This window comes from Tiliqua scincoides, chromosome 9 (assembly GCF_035046505.1).
Source record: "Tiliqua scincoides isolate rTilSci1 chromosome 9, rTilSci1.hap2, whole genome shotgun sequence".
In the NCBI taxonomy this organism is placed as follows: Eukaryota; Metazoa; Chordata; class Lepidosauria; order Squamata; family Scincidae; genus Tiliqua; species Tiliqua scincoides.
The window spans coordinates 48225495-48245086 of NC_089829.1; the positions used below are offsets into that span (position 1 = coordinate 48225495).

The 19592-nt window shown below is 49.6% G+C and overlaps 1 protein-coding gene across 4 annotated transcripts in view; it reads left to right on the plus strand.

Moving 5' to 3' along the window:
* GNAO1 (G protein subunit alpha o1) overlaps positions 1-19592 on the plus strand; it is a 199857-nt gene that overhangs the window by 150597 nt on the left and 29668 nt on the right. The window contains exons 5-8 of one of the 4 annotated variants that reach the window (XM_066636985.1): positions 4555-4683; positions 6207-6336; positions 13008-13161; positions 17761-17881. In XM_066636985.1, the coding sequence (XP_066493082.1) occupies positions 4555-4683; positions 6207-6336; positions 13008-13161; positions 17761-17881 (534 nt within the window). Of the gene's footprint in view, positions 1-4554; positions 4684-6206; positions 6337-13007; positions 13162-17760; positions 18880-19592 lie in introns of those variants that run through there. The other 3 variants (XM_066636984.1, XM_066636982.1, XM_066636983.1) reach the window with 3 other exon arrangements.

Consider the following 19592-nt stretch of genomic DNA (forward strand, 5'->3'; position numbering starts at 1 on the left):
TACAGCAACGCTAAGTAGTAACCAATGCATTAATTTTAAAAATTCAAAGACTGGGTTTGCATTGATGAGTAATGCATCTCTCCCTCCCCGCCCCCCCCATGTGTGTGGCTGTGCATATTAGAGAAAGAGAGGACCAGTGTATGGTAACCGTGTAGCTTCTTGGGCGACCCTTGGGCACCCTCTCCCTCAGCCTAATGCACAGATTACAGAGTTGTGACATATGAATATGGGGCAACCCTGCACATGCTGCTCAGACTTCCTAGAAGGAAGAGTGGCGGGCAGTAGTGCTGGGTGAGATGCAGGCGTGAACCTTCTACCCAGTGACTCGGTAAATGAGGAAATTTCTCGTTTCTTCCCTCCCTTCTGTTTCATTCCCTGCGTCAGTTTGAATCCAGGGAGCAGGGCCGGCCCAACCATGAGGCCAACTGAAGTGGTAGCTTCAGGCAGCAGATTGGTGGGGGTGCCCATTTCTGATCTCCAAGTCACCTCCACTGCTCTTCCTCCTCCTCCTCCTCCCACCTCCTGGATTGGAAAAGGGATAGAGGGGCACAGAGGAACAGGACATGTGGAGCTGAACTGGAACACTGAAGGAGCAGAGGCTGGCATATTCCCAGATGAGATCCACCAACACAGATTCACCTGCACTTGCGCTAGTGATTTAGCAGATACAAGTCCCAGTAGACCCATTGCTGTGGCTGGGGCTTTCCCAGGGGCAAGGGGACAAATATCTCCTTACCTGGTGGAGACCTGCAGCCTGCAATTTCCCTGCAGGATGCAGTACAGGTCACGCTGGTGCCACTGCATCGGTGCAGGGGAGTCTTGTTAGCTTGGAGCTGCCCAGTAAATATGAAGGGTATATTAGAATTCTAGCCTCTGCATGCTTACTCAGAAGTAAGTGCCACTGTGTTAAATGGGACTTTTCCAGTAACTTCAAAGTCAACACCTGAGCACTCCTGCTTATTACCACCCCTGCTGTAGGAGATGTCCTGAACCTTTGCTTCCTCTCCTCTTCCTGATGCAGGCTAGCTGTTCCCTTTGCATAAAAATGAGCACAGACAGCATCTCAGGCATTCCACAGCCATTTGCTCCACAGGTCTGATTCTAGGCTTGAATCGGAACAGGACAATTAACACACTACAGGTGCAGTCCAAACCTTCCCTGGAACAGGCAGGCCAGAGGGCCTGCGCTGCATCCAAGGCAGGATTGGGGCTGCAAGCGGCTCAGCCTGGGGCAAGGGGAATCGCTTCCCCTTACCCCGGGTAAAGCCCCAATGGGACTACTCAAATCTGCGCCTCCTCAAGCGGTAGCGCAAATCCAAACAGTCCGGGACTGCCCTGGGCTGCCCGGGAACGGGGTTAGGATCTGGCATAACTGCTGGATCCTGGCCCCACCTCCCACCACCCGCCCCTGGGAACACCCACCGCCCGCCCTCCCCCTGCCCCAAAACGCCTCCTCCCCACCCCCCGCACACACCCCAACCCCTGTATCAGTTGAGCTCGTGGCACAACCTTCCTGCCTCCCGGGGCCCGCATCTGCATGGGAAGGCCTAACCCCACTTAGGTTGTCGTGAACGTACTTTACGGCACTTTTGTGAGAGCCTTGGGTCAGCGCAAGGGACATGCGCCGGCCCAAGGCCCGGTTTGGATCGGCCAATTGAGCGTAACTAATTGCTTCTATTGAAAATCATCACTGTCATCATTTTGGTGTACAAAAGCCAGACACAGATCAGACTTCCTGCATTTCATAGCCTTTGCCCTTCCTGTATTTGTACAGGTCCCCCCCCTTTTTCTCTGTCCCCACTTATGTATCTACCTGCCAACTGAAGATAAAACTTCATGCATCAGATGACATGGAAAGTAGCCCACAAATTTTTGGTTAATCTTTAAGGTGTTGCAAAGGTGCTTGTTGTTGATTGTCCCGCAGCACTTCACAGGGCTCCCCTGTCACTTGTTAGCAGCAGTTTTGAGTGCACTTTGCTAACGTAAGCATGTGTAACAGCAGGCAGTGCCCTGCATGTTGCCTTGATGTCATAAGAACATAAGAACAGCCCCACTGGATCAGGCCATAGGCCCATCTAGTCCAGCTTCCTGTACCTCACAGCGGCCCACCAAATGCCCCAGGGAGCACACCAGGTAACAAGAGACCTCATCCTGGTGCCCTCCCTTGCATCTGGCATTCTGACATAACATAAGAACCCATTTCTAAAATCAGGAGGTTGCGCATACACATCATGGCTTGTACCCCATAATGGATTTTTCCTCCAGAAACTTGTCCAATCCCCTTTTAAAGGCATCCAGGTCAGATGCCATCACCACATCCTGTGGCAAGGAGTTCCACAGACCAACCACACGCCGAGTAAAGAAATGTTTTCTTTTGTCTTTTCTAACTCTCCCAACACTCAATTTTAGTGGATGTCCCCTGGTTCTGGTGTTATGTGAGAGTGTAAAGAGCATCTCCCTATCCACTCTGTCCCTCCCCTGCATAATTTTGTATGTCTCAGTCATGTCCCCCCTCAGGCGTCTCTTTTCTAGGCTGAAGAGGCCCAAACGCCGTAGCCTTTCCTCATAAGGAAGGTGCCCCAGCCCAGCAATCATCTTAGTCGCTCTCTTTTGCACCTTTTCCATTTCCACTATGTCTTTTTTGAGATGCGGCAACCAGAACTGGACACAATACTCCAGGTGTGGCCTTACCATCGATTTGTACAACGGCATTATAATACTAGCCGTTTTGTTCTCAATACCCTTCCTAATGATCCCAAGCATAGAATTGGCCTTCTTCACTGCCGCCGCACATTGGGTCGACACTTTCATCGACCTGTCCACCACCACCCCAAGATCTCTCTCCTGATCTGTCACAGACAGCTCAGAACCCATCAGCCTATATCTAAAGTTTTGATTTTTTGCCCCAATGTGCATGACTTTACACTTACTGACATTGAAGTGCGTCTGCCCATTCTGCCAGTCTGGAGAGATCCTTCTGGAGCTCCTCACAATCACTTCTGGTCTTTACCACTCGGAAAAGTTTGGTGTCGTCTGCAAACTTAGCCACTTCACTGCTCAACCCTGTCTCCAGGTCATTTATGAAGAGGTTGAAAAGCACCAGTCCCAGGACAGATCCTTGGGGCACACCACTTTTCACCTCTTTCCATTGTGAAAATTGCCCATTGACACCCACTCTCTGCTTCCTGGCCTCCAACCAGTTCTCAATCCACGAGAGGACCTGTCCTCTAATTCCCTGACTGTGGAGTTTTTTCAGTAGCCTTTGGTGAGGGACCGTGTCAAACGCCTTCTGAAAGTCCAGATATATAATGTCCACGGGTTCTCCCGCATCCACATGCCTGTTGACCTTTTCAAAGAATTCTATAAGGTTTGTGAGGCAAGACTTACCCTTACAGAAGCCATGCTGACTCTCCCTCAGCAAGGCCTGTTCGTCTATGTGTTTTGAGATCCTATCTTTGATGAGGCATTCCACCATCTTACCCGGTATGGATGTTAGGCTGACCGGCCTATAGTTTCCCGGGTCCCCCCTCTTTCCCTTTTTAAAAATAGGCGTGACATTTGCTATCCTCCAATCTTCTGGCCGTTTTGAGGGACAAGTTGCATATCTTATTCAAGAGATCTGCAACTTCATTCTTCAATTCCTTAATAACTCTTGGGTGGATGCCATCAGGGCCCGGTGACTTAATGATCTTTAATTTATCAGTGAGGTCTGAAACATCTTTTGAAACATGAGGTCTGAAACATGCACATGAGGTAGTTTGATCGTGCTGCCCCCCACACGGCCACTTCCTCTCCTAGACTTGTGCATCCCTTACTTTGCTGCTTCTTTGAACTGGCTCTTTAAACTTTGGAAGCACCTCTAGCACCTCCCATAAAGTTTGCGCCGGCCAACCGCGCCTGCATTTCATTGCCCCAGCATACACTGCACCTGGATTTCTGGGCAGGCACAGCTGGCCGGCACAAACTTAAGGGGAAATCAGAGAGGAAGATAGAAGGCTTCCCAGCGGAATGGTAAGCTCCATTTGCACCAGAGAAGGAATTTTCAGCACGGAAACCACTGCTCTAGCCCACCACGCTCCTCTCCTCCCTTTTCTGCTCCATTCAGTTTCTTTTCAAATTCCGGTGGAGGAGAAGTGGTGAAGGCAAGTGGCCAGATGAAGACAGGCACACACAACCTACCTGTTGTGAGTCAATCATCTTGGTCAGCCTCACTGGCCAGTCCACATGCCACAAGGACATCCTTGCAGTGGTGGTTCCTGAAATTCCCTATGTGTAAGTTCCATATACGAAGCATATATGTTTGACAGCACAATCTTATGCATATCTACTCAGAAGTAAACTCCATTGAATTAGTGGAACTCACTCCCAGGTAAGTATATAGGGTTGCAACCCAAGATGATTATTCTCAGGTTGGTGATTCTGATTTTATTTCTGATGTTAAAATGCTTTTTCCCCAAAGAGATTTCTCCTTTTTTCTTAAGCATCAGTAGCCCTGAAAAATATTATGATCTACTTCATTCTTAGATTATTTTTTTTTACTGTTTTTATTTTGCAGCTATCTAGACAGCTTAGATCGAATTGGAGGTGCTGATTACCAGCCAACAGAGCAAGACATCCTCCGAACCAGGGTCAAAACCACCGGCATCGTAGAAACCCATTTCACGTTCAAAAACCTCCACTTCAGGTTAGCAGAAATTGACTGCAAACTATTCTGGTGGAGCAAAACTTCAAACATGTTCTCCTGAGTGTGCAAATGTCGCAGGGTATAGCAGGGTCAGAGGAGGGCAAGACTGGAATCTGAGTCCTAAGGGTGGATGAAAGTGCTTGCTGTGCTTGGCCTGGGGAAGAGCAGACTAAGGGGAGATCATTGTAATCAAGTATCTCAAGGGCTGTCACAAGGGACAAGGGCAAGAACTGAGAGCCCAGCCTTGATCTTGGCGTGCCAGCTCCCTGCCACCGTGCACTGTTGCAAATGTGCCGCCTGCGGGCCCTAGTGCTGGTACTCCACGGTGCTAGCCCAGCACAGAGCTCCGCTGCTTGGTGGTTGCGTGGAGGCGGGGAGGAGGCGTTCCAGGGAGGGGGGAGGCAGAGGGAGGGTGGGAAGGAGGTGTTCGGGGGAGGGGAGGGGCAGGAGGAAGGCGGGACCGGTAGAGCTTTGCTGGCCGCCCAACACCGAAGCTCTTGATTCTACACCGACCATTGGGTCACCGACCATTGGGTCACCGTCGAGTAGCCCCACTGCAGGTTACTCGCTTTACCCAGGGGAAGGGGACAAAAGTCCCCTTCTGCCAAGGAGCTGTCGGCGGCTGCCTGGAGCGCACAGGATGCGGTGGCAGCTATTTTCGGTGCCACTGCAGCCCCGCATGCCAGGCAGCTCAGGATTGGGCTGCCCCTCTGTGCGCCTCTTGATGGTAGAACTAGACCCAATTGCTTGAAACTGCAGGGAAGTGGGCTGTGCTCAAGGAAGAACTGGAGCAGTTGAAACAGTCTGCCTTCTGCAGGAGTGGGCTTCCCTCACTGGAGGTTTTCAGGCAGAGGCTAGTTGGCCACTTGACTTGGTGCCAGGGTGCCCTCCTTCCCGCCAGACCCAGACTTACCTTGCAAGGGGGCCAAGGAGACAAAAGGGGAGGGCAGCTTGGCCAGGCAAGAGGGAGAGCCGCCTGGCTCAGGCAAGTCTGCCCAACAACCTTCCACATCCCTTGCTGACAGGGCACCTCTCCCTGACTGGAGCACCTGGTGTTGGGGAGAAGGTGGGGGGCCTGAAGGACCTGACCCAGTAAGAGGTCAGGGGGGAGGGAGAGACAAGGGAGGAGACACCAGGAAGAGAGGCTCTGGGCAGGGTCCCTTTTATGCCCTTCCCAGTAAGGAAGGGGCAGGGCTGGAGGAGGAAGCAGCCGACAGAACTGACAGGAGGCCCATGATGAGGGCAGAAGGCTGTGTCTCCAACAGTGCCTGCCTGGGACTCAGTCTCAAGGGCTGTGCCGGGGGGGGGGGAACCAGCGTGACTTAGCCCCCTCCCCCTGTGCCAACCTGAGGCCTCCTGAAAGACCCCAGACCGGGACCATCCCCAAGCAGAAGCTGCCTTCTCCCCTGCAAAGGCATAACTGGAGTTCACTGTTTTCTAAGGGCAGGACCAGAAAATAAGGTCATGCTGGTGATACGTGAAGCATATTCTTTAACAAAGAATTGCTCTGGTTTCTTCCTCAGGCTCTTTGATGTGGGGGGTCAGAGATCAGAACGTAAGAAATGGATCCACTGTTTTGAGGATGTCACAGCAATCATTTTCTGTGTTGCACTGAGTGGGTATGACCAGGTGCTCCATGAAGACGAAACCACGGTGAGTATTTGCTGGACAAAAGAATGCTTGAAAAGTGATCCATTTTCTGTGTCTCACATTTGCTTGGAGCAAGGTTAACCTTAGATGCCTAGGATCTACTTTTTTGTTACTCATCTGTCTTTCTTCGGGCGCAATCCTATCCTGCACTGGAACATGCAAGCCAAGAGGCTTGCGCTGTATCCAACGCAGGATAGGGGCCAGAGTCGGCTCAGCCAGAGACAAGGGGAACCTTTTCCCCTTACCCCTTGGGAAGGCACCCTGGCCCCTATGGGTCTTCTTGGACCCGCTCCACATTCAGAGGTGGCGCAAGACCGAGGAGAGCGGAGTGGCTTGAAGCTGCTCCGAACTCCCCAGGAACGGCTTGGAATCTGGCATAACTGCCGAATCCCAGCCTTCCCTCCCATGTCCCACCCACCCGCCCCTGGGCTGCCCCCTGCCCACCTTCCCCCGGTCCAGGAATACCTCCCTCCTGCCTCCTCCCCACTTCCTCCCCACCCACCCCAGCTTTGGCCCAGCTGCACAAGCCGCCACGGAGGATAGATTCAGCCTCCGTGTGCCAGCACACCTCTGTGCAGTGATGTGGCTTGCTCGTGAGGAGGCACAAACGTGCTTTCCGGCACATTTGCGACCCTCCTGGGCTGGCACAAGGGACTTGCACTGGCCCAAGTGCAGCTTAGGATTGTGCTGTTAGAGTCTTGAATGCTTCCCCCACCAAATGCTGGATGTTAAGTCATCCATTGAACTGGGAACTTTAGACCAGATAAAATTTCCTCACTCTCTTTTCAAACGTATCAAGAATTTGGCCATAAGCTGGTTCCCTTTCTCTTAGGTAGTCCCAAGCCCTTGGTGGAGAAATGCTGCTTTGAGGTGACATAAGAAAATAATCTGAAGCAGCCCTTTAAAAATAAAGCAAGCTGCAGATTTATTATGATGGAGTCATTATCATAGAGCATTGCAGATGAAGCCCAAACTTGACAGTTCTTTGCCCCAAGGTGCTTACAGAGACGTGAATGTGAACAAGCACCACTGCTGCCCAGAGTGGGGATGACTCATCTTTGCTTGTTAGGTGCAATCACTCTTTCTACTGCAGAAAAGAGTGAAAAGGCAAGACTGGAAAAGGCAAGTTTCTAAACAGTGAGGGCCAGTGTGCAAGGACAAAACTGGAGCCCCAATGTATTAAACAGACGGTTGAAATGAAAATGTACGGCAACAACAGGCTTATTTGCCTCTGCATTTTATTTAATAATAATATTAAATGTTTTTCTATAAATTTATGTAAATATTAAATTTGCTAATGATAGTGAAAGTTCAGTGGACCAAATATTAATAGCAGTCTACCGTGATGAAAACAATGCCCATGTTTTCCTCCCTCTTCCCCTCGTGGCAGTAAGTTTTGTAGGGTGGATGTTGTCAGGAGGTGTAAACACTGGCCATATTACAATTCCTTGGTAATTAGTTCTTTGCAAACGATGAAGTCACATGGAATTTGGTGAGAGCCAGAAATAATGAGACAAACCGCTATTCTGAACATAGGAGTTTTTGAGAATGAATTGCTATATGAGAATGAATTTGTATTTCCTTGGTGCCCACAGCATGCCAGGGATTGAGCAGAATTCCCAGCTGAGTGAAATTCGAGCCCTGCTTCCTCTTTTTGCAAAATGGAGGTGACCTACTCCTTATTTGCTGTGCTGTTAGAATTCTTCTCTCTTCCTTCTCTGGGCCAAATTGTGTTGTTTATTGACTCTTGGCTGTCAGTTTTCAAATCCCTGTTTTTCCCACCTGGTAAGACTCTCTTCTAAGAAGAGTCACATTGTGGGTTCACCGTTGGCTGGCAAGATTTTAAGAGCGTTGCAGTTCACATCTAAGGAGTTTTCAATCACCAACCTGAGGGCTATTGCACTTGTATAAGAAATATTTTTAGGGTTGCCAGTTTGCCCCAAATGGTCATGCTTCCTTTCCAGCTTTTTTGCAACAAGTGGCAAAGGTCTTCTCAGGACGAGTGGCAATTCAGAGGCTGCCACTAGGTTTCACTCCTGGTCTCCACCCCTTTGCCATGGGACTCTGCTCAATAACAAATTCCCTGCCTCATTTTGCAAGAGTTGGCAGTCTTGTAACATCACTAGACCTTGCCTTATGACATCACCAGGCTCTGCCTCAGAATCCTCAGGGGTTTGGGATACACGTGACCTGGCAACCCTAATTGTGTGCAGTGTTGCTGTGTGCACAGAGCATGTCTTCTTGAGTAGTTTGGTGCCACGCCTGGTGGAAGCAAGAGGGAGGAGGCTGGAGGAAGCGGCGCTCTCATGCTGAAGTAGCAAACATTGCATGTTCTTTTTGTCTGGTGGTTAGAAGAATTTCATGATAATGTTTAGCAATATTGCAAAGAAGAAACTGCACTGGAAACCAAAAGGTGGAGGAAAAAGAGTAGTTCAGGCAGCTAAAGGTTTAGGTTTAGGAACCTTTACAGGCATAACACAAACAACAAAGCCTTATGCTCTTTAATAATAATACTAAAATAATCCCAGCCCTCCCACCAGGGATGTCATATACCTTCTGACCTAAAGTAGCTCTAGTATAGGTGAGGCTGAGCTCCTGTTAGACAGTGCTGAGAACTTGTCTGCATGTCCTTGGATCTAAATGAATGCCTTCATTCTCACGTCAGTGAATCTCAGCTTCATGGTCTTAACCCTGAATGTAGATAAATTATGAGAGGTTTCAAAGCAAAAACTTAACTGCTGTTGTTTCATGCACACTGACTTCAAGAGCTGCACTCCCCTTTTAACCAGAACGCGTTCAAGGCTTATTGGGGAAAGCAAGGGCCTGGGTTTCGTTCAGTTGCATAACAGACCAGCATATGTGTGATCTGGGGTCATTACTATTTAATGTATCTGGTACAAAGGGGCAGAATTGCTTACAGGTGGGTTTGGCAAAGGAGAGCTTGTCCTGTGCTCAGCTGACAAAGAATCAAGGGAGAATTCTGTGCATTTGTGTTCTTCTTGGACCACTACACGGCAGCATTTATTTTAATAAGCAGGTTTGGCTTGGAGGCCTCCTTCCTTGAAGCTGACACCCTTTACATATTTTTTTTTCTTTATTGCTAGAGTTCAGTGCTTCTCAAACACATGTGTTTGCACACACCATGTTCCTTTCCCCCACACACATGCACAGAAGAGAAGGGAAACAAATATACAGTATCTGCAGGGTATCCGTTCCAGGACCCCTCACGGATACCAAATTCCATGGATAATTAAATCTGCAACTGGAGGACCTTAGAACACCCCCGGACATGACCAGAAGCCACCAGCATGAACTGGAAGTGACTTCCAGTCACACCTTGGAAGCCTCTGAGGCCTTCCAGCTGTGGGCTGAGCATTTCCACCTGGCTTCTCTCTGGACTGGCAGGCTGGAGACAAGCTGAGAAAGCAGGCAGGGTCAGGCAGTCTATCTGTACTAATAAGCACTTTGGTCAGGCTGAAGAACCAGGAAAGAGCCAGGTAAAAACCCAGGTGCATGGCCCTTCTGTCACCTCCTGGCCTCCCTGGAGCTCAGAGTTCCAGAATTCCTTCTTGGCCATCGGAAGCAGTGATGGCACTAAAGCACAGCAGACAAGCAAGAGAATAAGGTGCCTTTCATCTTGCTGCCATTGTACCTTGTTTGAGACTCGCAACTTACTTAGGATATACTCCCAGCTTCAAGGACCCCCCGTGCAGTTCTCCCCTCCTTTTATTCTCATAGCAACCCTGTGACGACCAAGTGGGAGTCGCCATCCTCCGAGCACCTGGTGAGATTCTGTTGGCCCCTTGGGTCACCTGTTCCTGCTAAGCTGGCAGCTCCAATACCATCACTGGGCCATCTGCAATGATAGTGTTGTAGAGCAGCAGAGGACCTGCCAGAGAAGCTCCTCCGGCAAACTGACACTGTGACACCGAGAGCAGCACCCCCCCCCCCGCTGCAAGAATTCCCTGATCAGATGCCTCACGAGAACCCACTTCTGGGTTTTGTGCCTTTGCCTTTCAGCTGCAGTGTCCACTGCCTGCACCAGTAGAATTTGTGCCGTCCTCGTCATACTCTCGGCTGGCAGTCACTGTGGTTTCATCCAGCGGGCACTGGGGTGGACTGAAATTGCCAAGCACGGTGTGGGTGTTTTTTAAGTGTAAGGTGGTGGCTCAGAGGCTTTACTTAGCTGTGAAGGATGCTTTTAAGTAGCACTGAAGTAGGGAATGGGGTACTGGACTGTACAGCGTGTTGGATAGTTCATTCAGCTGGGTGAAGGTTGGAAGGACTGACAAGTGAATTTCTCTTTTTCCCATCATATGTGTCTTTATGTTCTTTGACTGCAGTACAATAACCTCTATTTAATCTTCTTTGCTCACGCCTCCATTTTAACCTGCTGTGATTCTTTTCTAATTATTCTCAAACAATTAGGAGACTGCAGACTAAAAAAAGAGTAAGTACTGTTACCATTCAAAGAGTTTATCATTACTGATTGGAATAGGAAATAACCACATTTCCAGTGCCATTAAAAGGTTCTGCATTCGTGGCTGCTCTGTGGTGGGAAGGGGAGATGCTGCTGAATCTGGAATTCCAGGAGCATTCCGAAATGGAGCTCCATTCCCTTTGATCTTGTTTTATACTGGGGGGGGGGGAAATCAAGTGGTTCTCTCTACTTTGAAGCATTGTGCATTTCGTCTGCAGTAAGGGTGGGACTTCTCAAATACTCCGTCCCTCTGGGACAGAGACTGCAAAGGATGATACTCTTGTTCCCTTTGTATTTTCCACTCCGTTCCCTTCCTTCCTCCAGTCCAAAGGATCCATTGAAATAATGGCTGCAAGGTTTTTTTGTTGGTTTTTCCGAGGATCTCTGTTCCAAAACCAGGCAAAGGGGCATGATTTCACTAGTGCGCTGTACTGAGACAAGACTTGCCATTTTGACTGATGTAGAATTCCTGCCATTGGTGAGGTTTACAGGACAGTCAAGACACTTACTTTTCCAAATGCCTCTCTTGAACTGAGACAGCAGACCCAACCCTCCTTTGCAGTGCCAATGGCATGATCAGGAACCATAAGCAGTGGTGATGATGGGCAAGAGGTCTTTCAGGAACGCTTGTCTTCCATTAGTGGTATTCTTATTGGTAATCTTCCAAGGAATCCCAGAGTTTAAACACACTGAGAAAATGGCTGTCTTGGTGACCATATGGTGCAACCATACTGTGTGACCATTACAGAAGCAGGTGGCTGGGGGTTGCATTCCAACTGTTCCAAAAGGCTTTCCATAGATACGCAGAGTACTTTTCTAGCTATCTTATTTCCTTTGTTGCTTATGACTTACGCTAGTCTTGTACGGTGGGAACCACAGCATCTCACTCTAAGTGCTGCTGACAACACACAAAGAACACTCTCTGGTCTGTAACCTGCTTTGCCTCTTCATAAGCCCTTGAATCTTTGGGTGCCCTTCAATCTCCATTATGGCTCCTTCTCTCTGCTATTCCGTTTCCGACTGGGAGAGGCGGCCGCACGACTGGCACAGACGCTCCGGCTTCAGCCTCTTGCTCCAAACTTCACCAGACTTCTACACCAGCTCCACTTTTCTGCGGCCGTCTGACCTTTCCTAACCAGACAAAAGGCCAAAATAATGAGATTTTGAGAGACCCTCCAAATTTGGCAGGTAGGAAGCATCTCTTGAACTGAGAAAACTAAGAGTTGAAAGCAGCTGTGGGGACATGACATCAACTGGTTGATTTTGCTGTGAGCTCCTTCCATCACCATTCAGATCCCACAGTTACCTAACCAATACACTGATTTTCATCTTATCTGTTTCCTGTGCTCTACTTTTGTTTATTGCATGAATTCCAACTAAAAAGCTACCTCCCTTCATTTGTGCATTTGACCTTATGGCATTGCCTGAAAAACAAACAACCCAAATGCCAAATCTAATCCTTTTCCTAGAGGCATGTCCTAACATCAACAAGCCAGTCTGCTGACAGATGCTCTGTTTTTCTGTCTGCCCCCCTCTCTTTTTCTCTCTAATCCATTAAATTTTCTTAAGAGACACTTCCAATCAAACCATCTCTTCCCGAAAGAGGCTCATACTAAAAAGAACCAACATTAAACCAACTGCTCCAGGTCTAAGGCCACAGCAAGGTCACTGCCAAGAAGATGTCACCTCATGGTCTGCTTACAACTCTCAATTAATTCAAGGATGTCATCAGTCCTTGGTTAATGTATGCAACCAGATACACCTCCCCCTACACACATGCGCCAATTACAAGATCATAATTTTAAGAGAATGTTCTAGAAAATCTGCATGACCTCCTGCCCTTCAGTCTAGCTTTTCGGCCTTTAGGGGCAGTAGTCTTTCTCCCCCTGGTCGTGCATGGTGCATGATGATTGGTCTGAGCTGGGCTCCTGTAGAAAGATGTGCTGTGCAAAAAATGCAGCCCTGTAAAGATAAGAAAGAGCTCCTACAGTGCTGCTAACTGACATCAGATTTGCAGGGAATGCATCTCTGTCTTTGTGTGCACTTTTTCCAGTATGTGCACAACGGTTTGGTCATCTTTGCTGTTGTCTACTTCCTTGTGCTTCCCCCTTTATTAATTTAGATGCTTCCCTACATGTTGAAAACGGTGTTCTCACCGCCTCTTGCCTGATGTTCCGTCTCCTTTGTGTTGCAGAACCGCATGCATGAATCACTGAAGCTCTTTGATAGTATCTGTAACAACAAGTGGTTCAAAGATACATCCATCATCCTCTTCCTCAACAAGAAGGATATCTTTGAGGAGAAAATTAAGAAATCCCCGTTAACTATCTGCTTTCCAGACTACGCAGGTAAGGGAGGGAAAAGGGGTTTTCAAAATCTGAAAACACCAAACAGAAGAGTTCAGTATGGCTGCAAAGCTGGTGTCAGTTGATGTAACTAGGGTTAGGCTGAAGAAGAAATCTTGATTTGCTGGGCACTGGGCTCCAAATGGAATGCATGTTCTTATACATAAGAAGGATTCTTTGATTATGCTCTTATTGCTATAATTTATATCCCGACTTTCGCCAAATGCCACCTCCACTTACACAGACACATGCTAACCCCGCCACTCCTTCCGGGGCAGCACTAGCCTGTGCCCCACCTGAATCCACTGCCCAGTGCTGTCCCTGCTTGTACATGCCTGCGCATATCCCTTCAGGGAGGGAGGGGGGCAAACCAGCAGGCACACTTCCATCCCAACTTTCCTCTGCTTCCATAGCACGTACTGTGCAGGCTCCGGCACGTCACATCTCTTCTGTTTGAAGTTAAGGGGTGCTGGTAATCCAGCCTCCTTGGCTCACGTTCGTTGTAAATAGACGTGACAGGGCAGAGTGGGGAGGTTTCACACAGTGATCTTTGTAAGTACAGGGAAGGGGCAGATGGCCTCCAAATCACCTCTCCTTCTTGGGGTTTTGTAAGTAGCCATTTGGATTCCTGGCGGCTCTCCTTTTTTTTACCTACTTCCAGCAGTGCTGGAAGCTTCTTCTAGCTTCCTCCCAGCAAATTGAAAGAAGTGGGGCTGTGAGCTGGAGAGAGCAGAGGGCGCATCTGCCTGTCTGTCCATTGACCTCCAAGGGCACCACTTCAAGTGGTCTCGTGGTTGGGCCTCCTGGTTCCTTCAGCGCCTGCTCCTTACAGTTGAAAAAGAAAAGGGGAGGGAGGCAGGAGTGGAAGTGTGGAGGGAGGGAGGGAGGGAGGGAGGTGGGCCGCAGCATCTTTCACACTCCAGCAGTCCGCCACTCTCCACTCCTCCACACTTTTTCTTCACTCCTCTCTTCACTTTCAAATCCAGGGGACAGGAGGAAGAGAAACAGTGGAGGAGGGCAGCGACTGGTGTCATATTATCATAGAATTGGTAGGACCCATAAGGTCATCTAGTCCAACCCCCTGCCTGTATCAGGAAATAGTCACAGAGCTGTGGTTCTTAAACTGGTGAGTCGCGATGCACCAGCCCAAGAACCGCTGCCTCTTTCCCTTTAAAGGGGGGGGAGGCAGCAGCATGATCCTCAGGATCGTGCCACCGCCAGGGACGTTTTCATCAACTTACCTGCTTGTGCCGGCCTCCTGGGGGTGCGGGGAGCCCCGCCAAGCCGTCTGCAGGGCTCCCCGCTTCTTGGAATGTTCAAAAAATGCTATCACAACCCACTTTCAGGTTGCAGTCGCGAAACTGGAAGTGGGTCACGATCGCATTTTTTAACATTCCAAGACACGGGGACCCCGCCTTCCCTTCCACCCCCGCAAAGATGGGCAGCCCAATCCCGGGTTCCCACGGCACACGGCTGTGGCGGCACCGAAAATGGCTGCCGACGCATTTTGTGTCTCCTTCCCCCACCCCCTTTTCTCTCCGCGGCTCAGTGGTCCGTGCGACTGCCGAGTGGTGGAGGCCGGGCATCCACCTAGCGCTAGCCCAGCACAGTAAGCCTCGCAGACGTGCCTTACCGCATGTTTGCGACAGAACGCACGGGTGGTCAGCAGGCGCATTGAGTCCAGGATTGGGCTCTGAGTGATTCACAAATTCTAAATGAGAATTTGAGAACCACTATCCTAGTCTCTCATCAGTCTGTTGCCTGAGGCAACTACCTCAGTTGGTGACATGGTTGAGCCTGCCCTTATCAGAACAATATAACAAATTAAATTACAGTAAGCAGGACAACATTTTACGCTAATCCTACTAATGCAACGTAGAGCAGCAGCAGCCATGTAAGGCAATCGTCGCAAAAGAGCAGATCTAAGCACTGGCACACTGCAGTGGGGTGGAATGAGGCAGTCAGTGCTGGAGTCTGGCAAACCTTCTTGGGGATGTGTTCCATGACCTGGGAGCCATAGCAGTAAAGGCCCTCTTTCACATTCAGCTGACAGCAGAGGAACTCCAAAGAAGGCCAGTGGACAGTAGCATTCTGGGGGGGGGGGGGATAGCACTATGTTTTGCAGGCATCTCAATGCCTCCGTGTTGCTCTCACCTCCCGGAATGGGTCCAAAGGCAACGTGAAGGGCTTACACAGTGCATTGGGGCCAGACTAAGGAGTCCGAACATCTCACGCCCATTTGACAGACTCACTTCAGACCAGGGGTTCCAGCGTATGAGTTCCCAAAGTGTGCAGCACACTCACGGGTGCCCCAGGATGTCCTCCATGGCCCCTCGTGCCTGTTCCCCAGGTGCCACCATCTTGAATCTTGATTTCGCAAGATCCAAGATGTCGGTGCCCCATTGAGGAGGCTGCAGGGGTGTCGTGACTCAGGGAAGTTTGGGAACCTACTCTAGACCAATTGCAGTTTCCAGACAAGGGCAGCATCATTTGGAGCATGTGGCAGCAAACCAGTCTGGAGGTAGGTTATGAACAACAGCGGACTTATCAAGGGGGAGCAGAGCTCTGGGACTTCTTCTGCAGCAGGGATATCATTGGCAGGAGTGCTCAGGTGCAGAGCACCTTCGCATAGGAGAACCAAACTGAAGAGGCAAACTGAGAAAGCTGCCTAGGGGCATATGCTCGTGTTGAGGCCGTTAAAATCAGTATGTAGCTTAGCTTACATTCAGGCTGTGATCCTAGGCAAATTTACCTGAGAATATGCCCTATAGGATCCAGTCACATTTACTTCTGAGTAAACATGCCTAAGCTACAATGCCATTATAGCAATTTATAAATTTTTCAAGTTTTACGCATTTGTTTTATACATTGATGCAGCCCATTTCAAGAGTTTTTGAATGAAATTAGATCTGTAAATGCAGAATAACATGTTTAACCATTTCTACCCAACAGGAATCAAATGTGTACACCTGAGGGCTGGGCAGAAATGGGTCAAAAGTAGGAATAAATTGCAGGAGAAGAGAACACTTAAATGAAGACATTTAAAGTTGAATTGTTTTGTGTGTTATAGTTTAAGGGGTGTAGTTACAGGGGGCCTGTTGAGACAAGCGCCTGAACTTCAGAATTTTCCACAACACCACAGTGAATCCCAGAAGCCAGATCTGACTTGACTTAGTAATTTGTGGAGGTTGAATCTAGAAATGGCTATTTGCTATGATAATTAAATGGTACCCTATACATCGGCCTAAGCTGCAATGCTAATATAGCAATTCTATTTCTCGCAATTCTGAATGCCTGTGTTTGTTTTCAAAAGCAGTTACCCAGATCTTGAAATATTTGGCCACATGATAATTGGAACACAAGCAGTGGCACACCTGTGGGGCAAGGGGTGCAAATGCCCCGGGAGGCACCCTCAGCCTCCCCCCCCCCGCCGCCGCCGCCAGTTAAAAATCTCCTCCTGATGAAGTAGGGGTGGCCTAGAATTGCGTTGAGAATACCAGCAAGTTGCAGCCATTCTGGATGTGATTCCGTGCCGCACTGGATCGCCCCTCCTTCCCTTTATAGGAGAGGAAAGACATGACCCAGAGTGGGTCGCGCCAGGAGTTGCAGCCACTCCCTGTGCTATTCCCCACCACTCTGGGCAGCATCTTTCCTCTTCTCCTATAAAGGGGGGGGGTGGTCCTGAGCAGCACAGAATGGCACCCAGTGCGGCTTCAACTCCCAGCACGATTCCAGAAGCGATTGTGGCGATGTGATGATGTCACTGCAATTACTTGCTGGTCAGGGAGCGGGGCGGCCAAGTGGGAAGCAGCCCTGGGCAGCGAAAGCCCCAGAACTGCCTCTGTACACCAGGATGTTGACCATGAGATCTTCCCTAACGTGAGTTTTGCAAAGACCCCAAATTGGAGTCCTGCAAGACCTCTGGTCTCATCCTGGCATCAGATGGGTGGAGTGGTCTCATGGTAAACTGAATCACAGGTACTCACCATGACACGTCCCCTCGCCATGCTTCACTAAGGCTATAGAAAAAAATTAAGTCAACTTCAAATTTCTTCATTCAGACATTTTCTTCTCCTGGCACTTATTCCTAGTTTGAAATTTCTAATTCTTGGTTTAAGAACATAACATGTCGTTCACAGATTCTTGGACTGGGTTGCAACAATTTGAAAGAAAGGTATAAACATTGGAATTAAAAACTCTCTCAGAAAACAGGAGGTCTATCAGAGAGCTAGTCTCTGCGTGTTTACTCAGAAGGAAATCCCATTGTGTTCAGCAGGACTTTCTCCCAGGTCCGTTTGCCTAGGATTGCAACCTGAGCTACATATTGAGGCAACCCACGGGAAAGACAATCGCCATCCTAAGCAGCTTTCTCAGCTGGCCTCCTGGTGTTTCTTCTAAGCTAAGGTGCTTTGAAAAAGTTTTGAAGACAGCATCTTCGCCCTCCTGCTGATAACATCACTGCTCCTGCTGTGGGAACTCCCCTCCCCCTCCAGCATACCCCTGGAAGGGAGCACGGCCGGGCAGGAGCAGTGGGGGAGGGGGAGGCAGGCTTTTTCATGCTTCAAAACAGACACTCTTGGCGTATGTGTTTCTTTCTTGCAGGACCCAGCTCTTTCTCCAAAGCTGTGACTTACATCCAGTCTCAATACGAGAGCAAGAACAAGTCATCCGACAAGGAGATCTACACGCACATCACTTGCGCCACTGACACCAATAACATCCAGTTTGTCTTTGATGCTGTAACTGACGTCATCATTGCCAACAATTTGCGTGGCTGTGGACTGTACTAAAACCCTCCCTTTCCTTTCTCTTTCCCTCCCACCTTGGGAAGCACTCTCACTGTCGACCTCACCTTGTCCCACTTCCCAGCACTGTTCCCGCTCAAGTGGATGGCAGCACAGCCACGCCCCTGCCAGCTGAGCTCTGCCCAGCGCAACCTGGAAGTTCAGTGATGACTTCATCGCTGAATGTCTGGAGCAGGCGTTGCACTGGGTCATGACACTCCATAGCTGCTGAAGGGGCCTGCACACTGGCAGAGACCCCTTGGAGGGAACAGTGCTCCCCTCCATCCTAATTTACACCCCTCCATACAGCTACATGTCCCAACGTGGCCAATCTCCTACGTCAGTATTTATGTGGTGACCACAGTCTTGTGAATGTGCATTTATCCCAACACGGGGTCTGCAGCCACAGACATTCCACCGTGCACACATTGAGGGAGAAGTTGCCGTGGCCTTTTGGTCCTCTTGAATAAGAGGAAAGTGGCCTGCAGCTCGGTGGTAGAGCGCAGCCCTGGCATACAGAAGGTCCTTGGCTTCTGGTTTCTCCGGGCTAGGCTGGGGACAACCCCTGCCCTAACCTCTGGAAAGTGGTTTCCAATCGGTGTTGACCCAGTGGGATGCCTTGCTAGGCAGCAGCTTCCTCTGAAAGAAACAGCAGCCTCCTCCTTGTCCTGACTCTTCACATCTTGGCTGAAAATTCTACTCCCTTCTCTCTGTTTTTTAAAAACACTTTTGTGACTTTCTTGACCATTCTGTTTCTGGAATGGGAGCCAGTACTGAACCTCACCCAACAGGGCAGTAGTTTTCAAACTGGGGCATCGCGACACCCTGTCTGAGAGCCCTGTGCTGTTTTCCCTTAAGAGGCAGGGACGCAGTGCCCAGCATCGCACCTCTGGTCTGGGTGCAGGGTGTGCTGCCTGCAGGAGCCTCCCAGGGGTTCAGGGAGCCTGGCGCCAGCCTCAGCAGGGCTCCCCGGGCAGAGCAAAGCCCTCCAAAAGACCATCACGACCACTTCCTATTTCCCGATCGCAAAACCGTAAGTGGTCGCAGTGGCCTTCTGGAGGGCTCTGAGCTGCGTGGGAGCCCTGCTGAGACTGGTGCGGCTCCCCTGACCCCTGGGAGGCTGCTGCAGGCAGCGGTGAGTGGCAGCGTGCCCTGCACCCAGATCAGAGGCACCTGCATCCAGCCTCTGCCTGCTGAGGAAAAGACTTGGTGGCTCTCAGACTCTCCCAGGGAGTTTGAGAAGCACTGCAATAGGGGTTCAGCAAAGTCACAGGAAGCTGTTTGTTTTTCAGAGCACCCCTCCAAAACTGGAACGGTTTGGCCTCAACATGACAATTGGAACACAATGACGTGTGAGAACAGAAACCATGAGTACATCGGGAACTTTCCCATCTCCCCCCTTTTGACCTTCCTGAGAGTCATTCCGACCCCAGTTTCTGTCCCAAAGTTTAGTGAACAGTCCAGCTGACAGTCATAGGAGTTGGCTTGAAGTCAAAGAGTTGGTTTTGGTTTGTTTTAATTTTACAGGCAATTAACCGGATGCCCAAAGCAGTCAGATAGTAAAGCTTTTGTCAGCTTCTCTTAATAGAACAGGCCCTGTTAGAGAAGAAGTTACTAAGAAGTCAATCCTCTGTGTCTACTCAGAAGGAA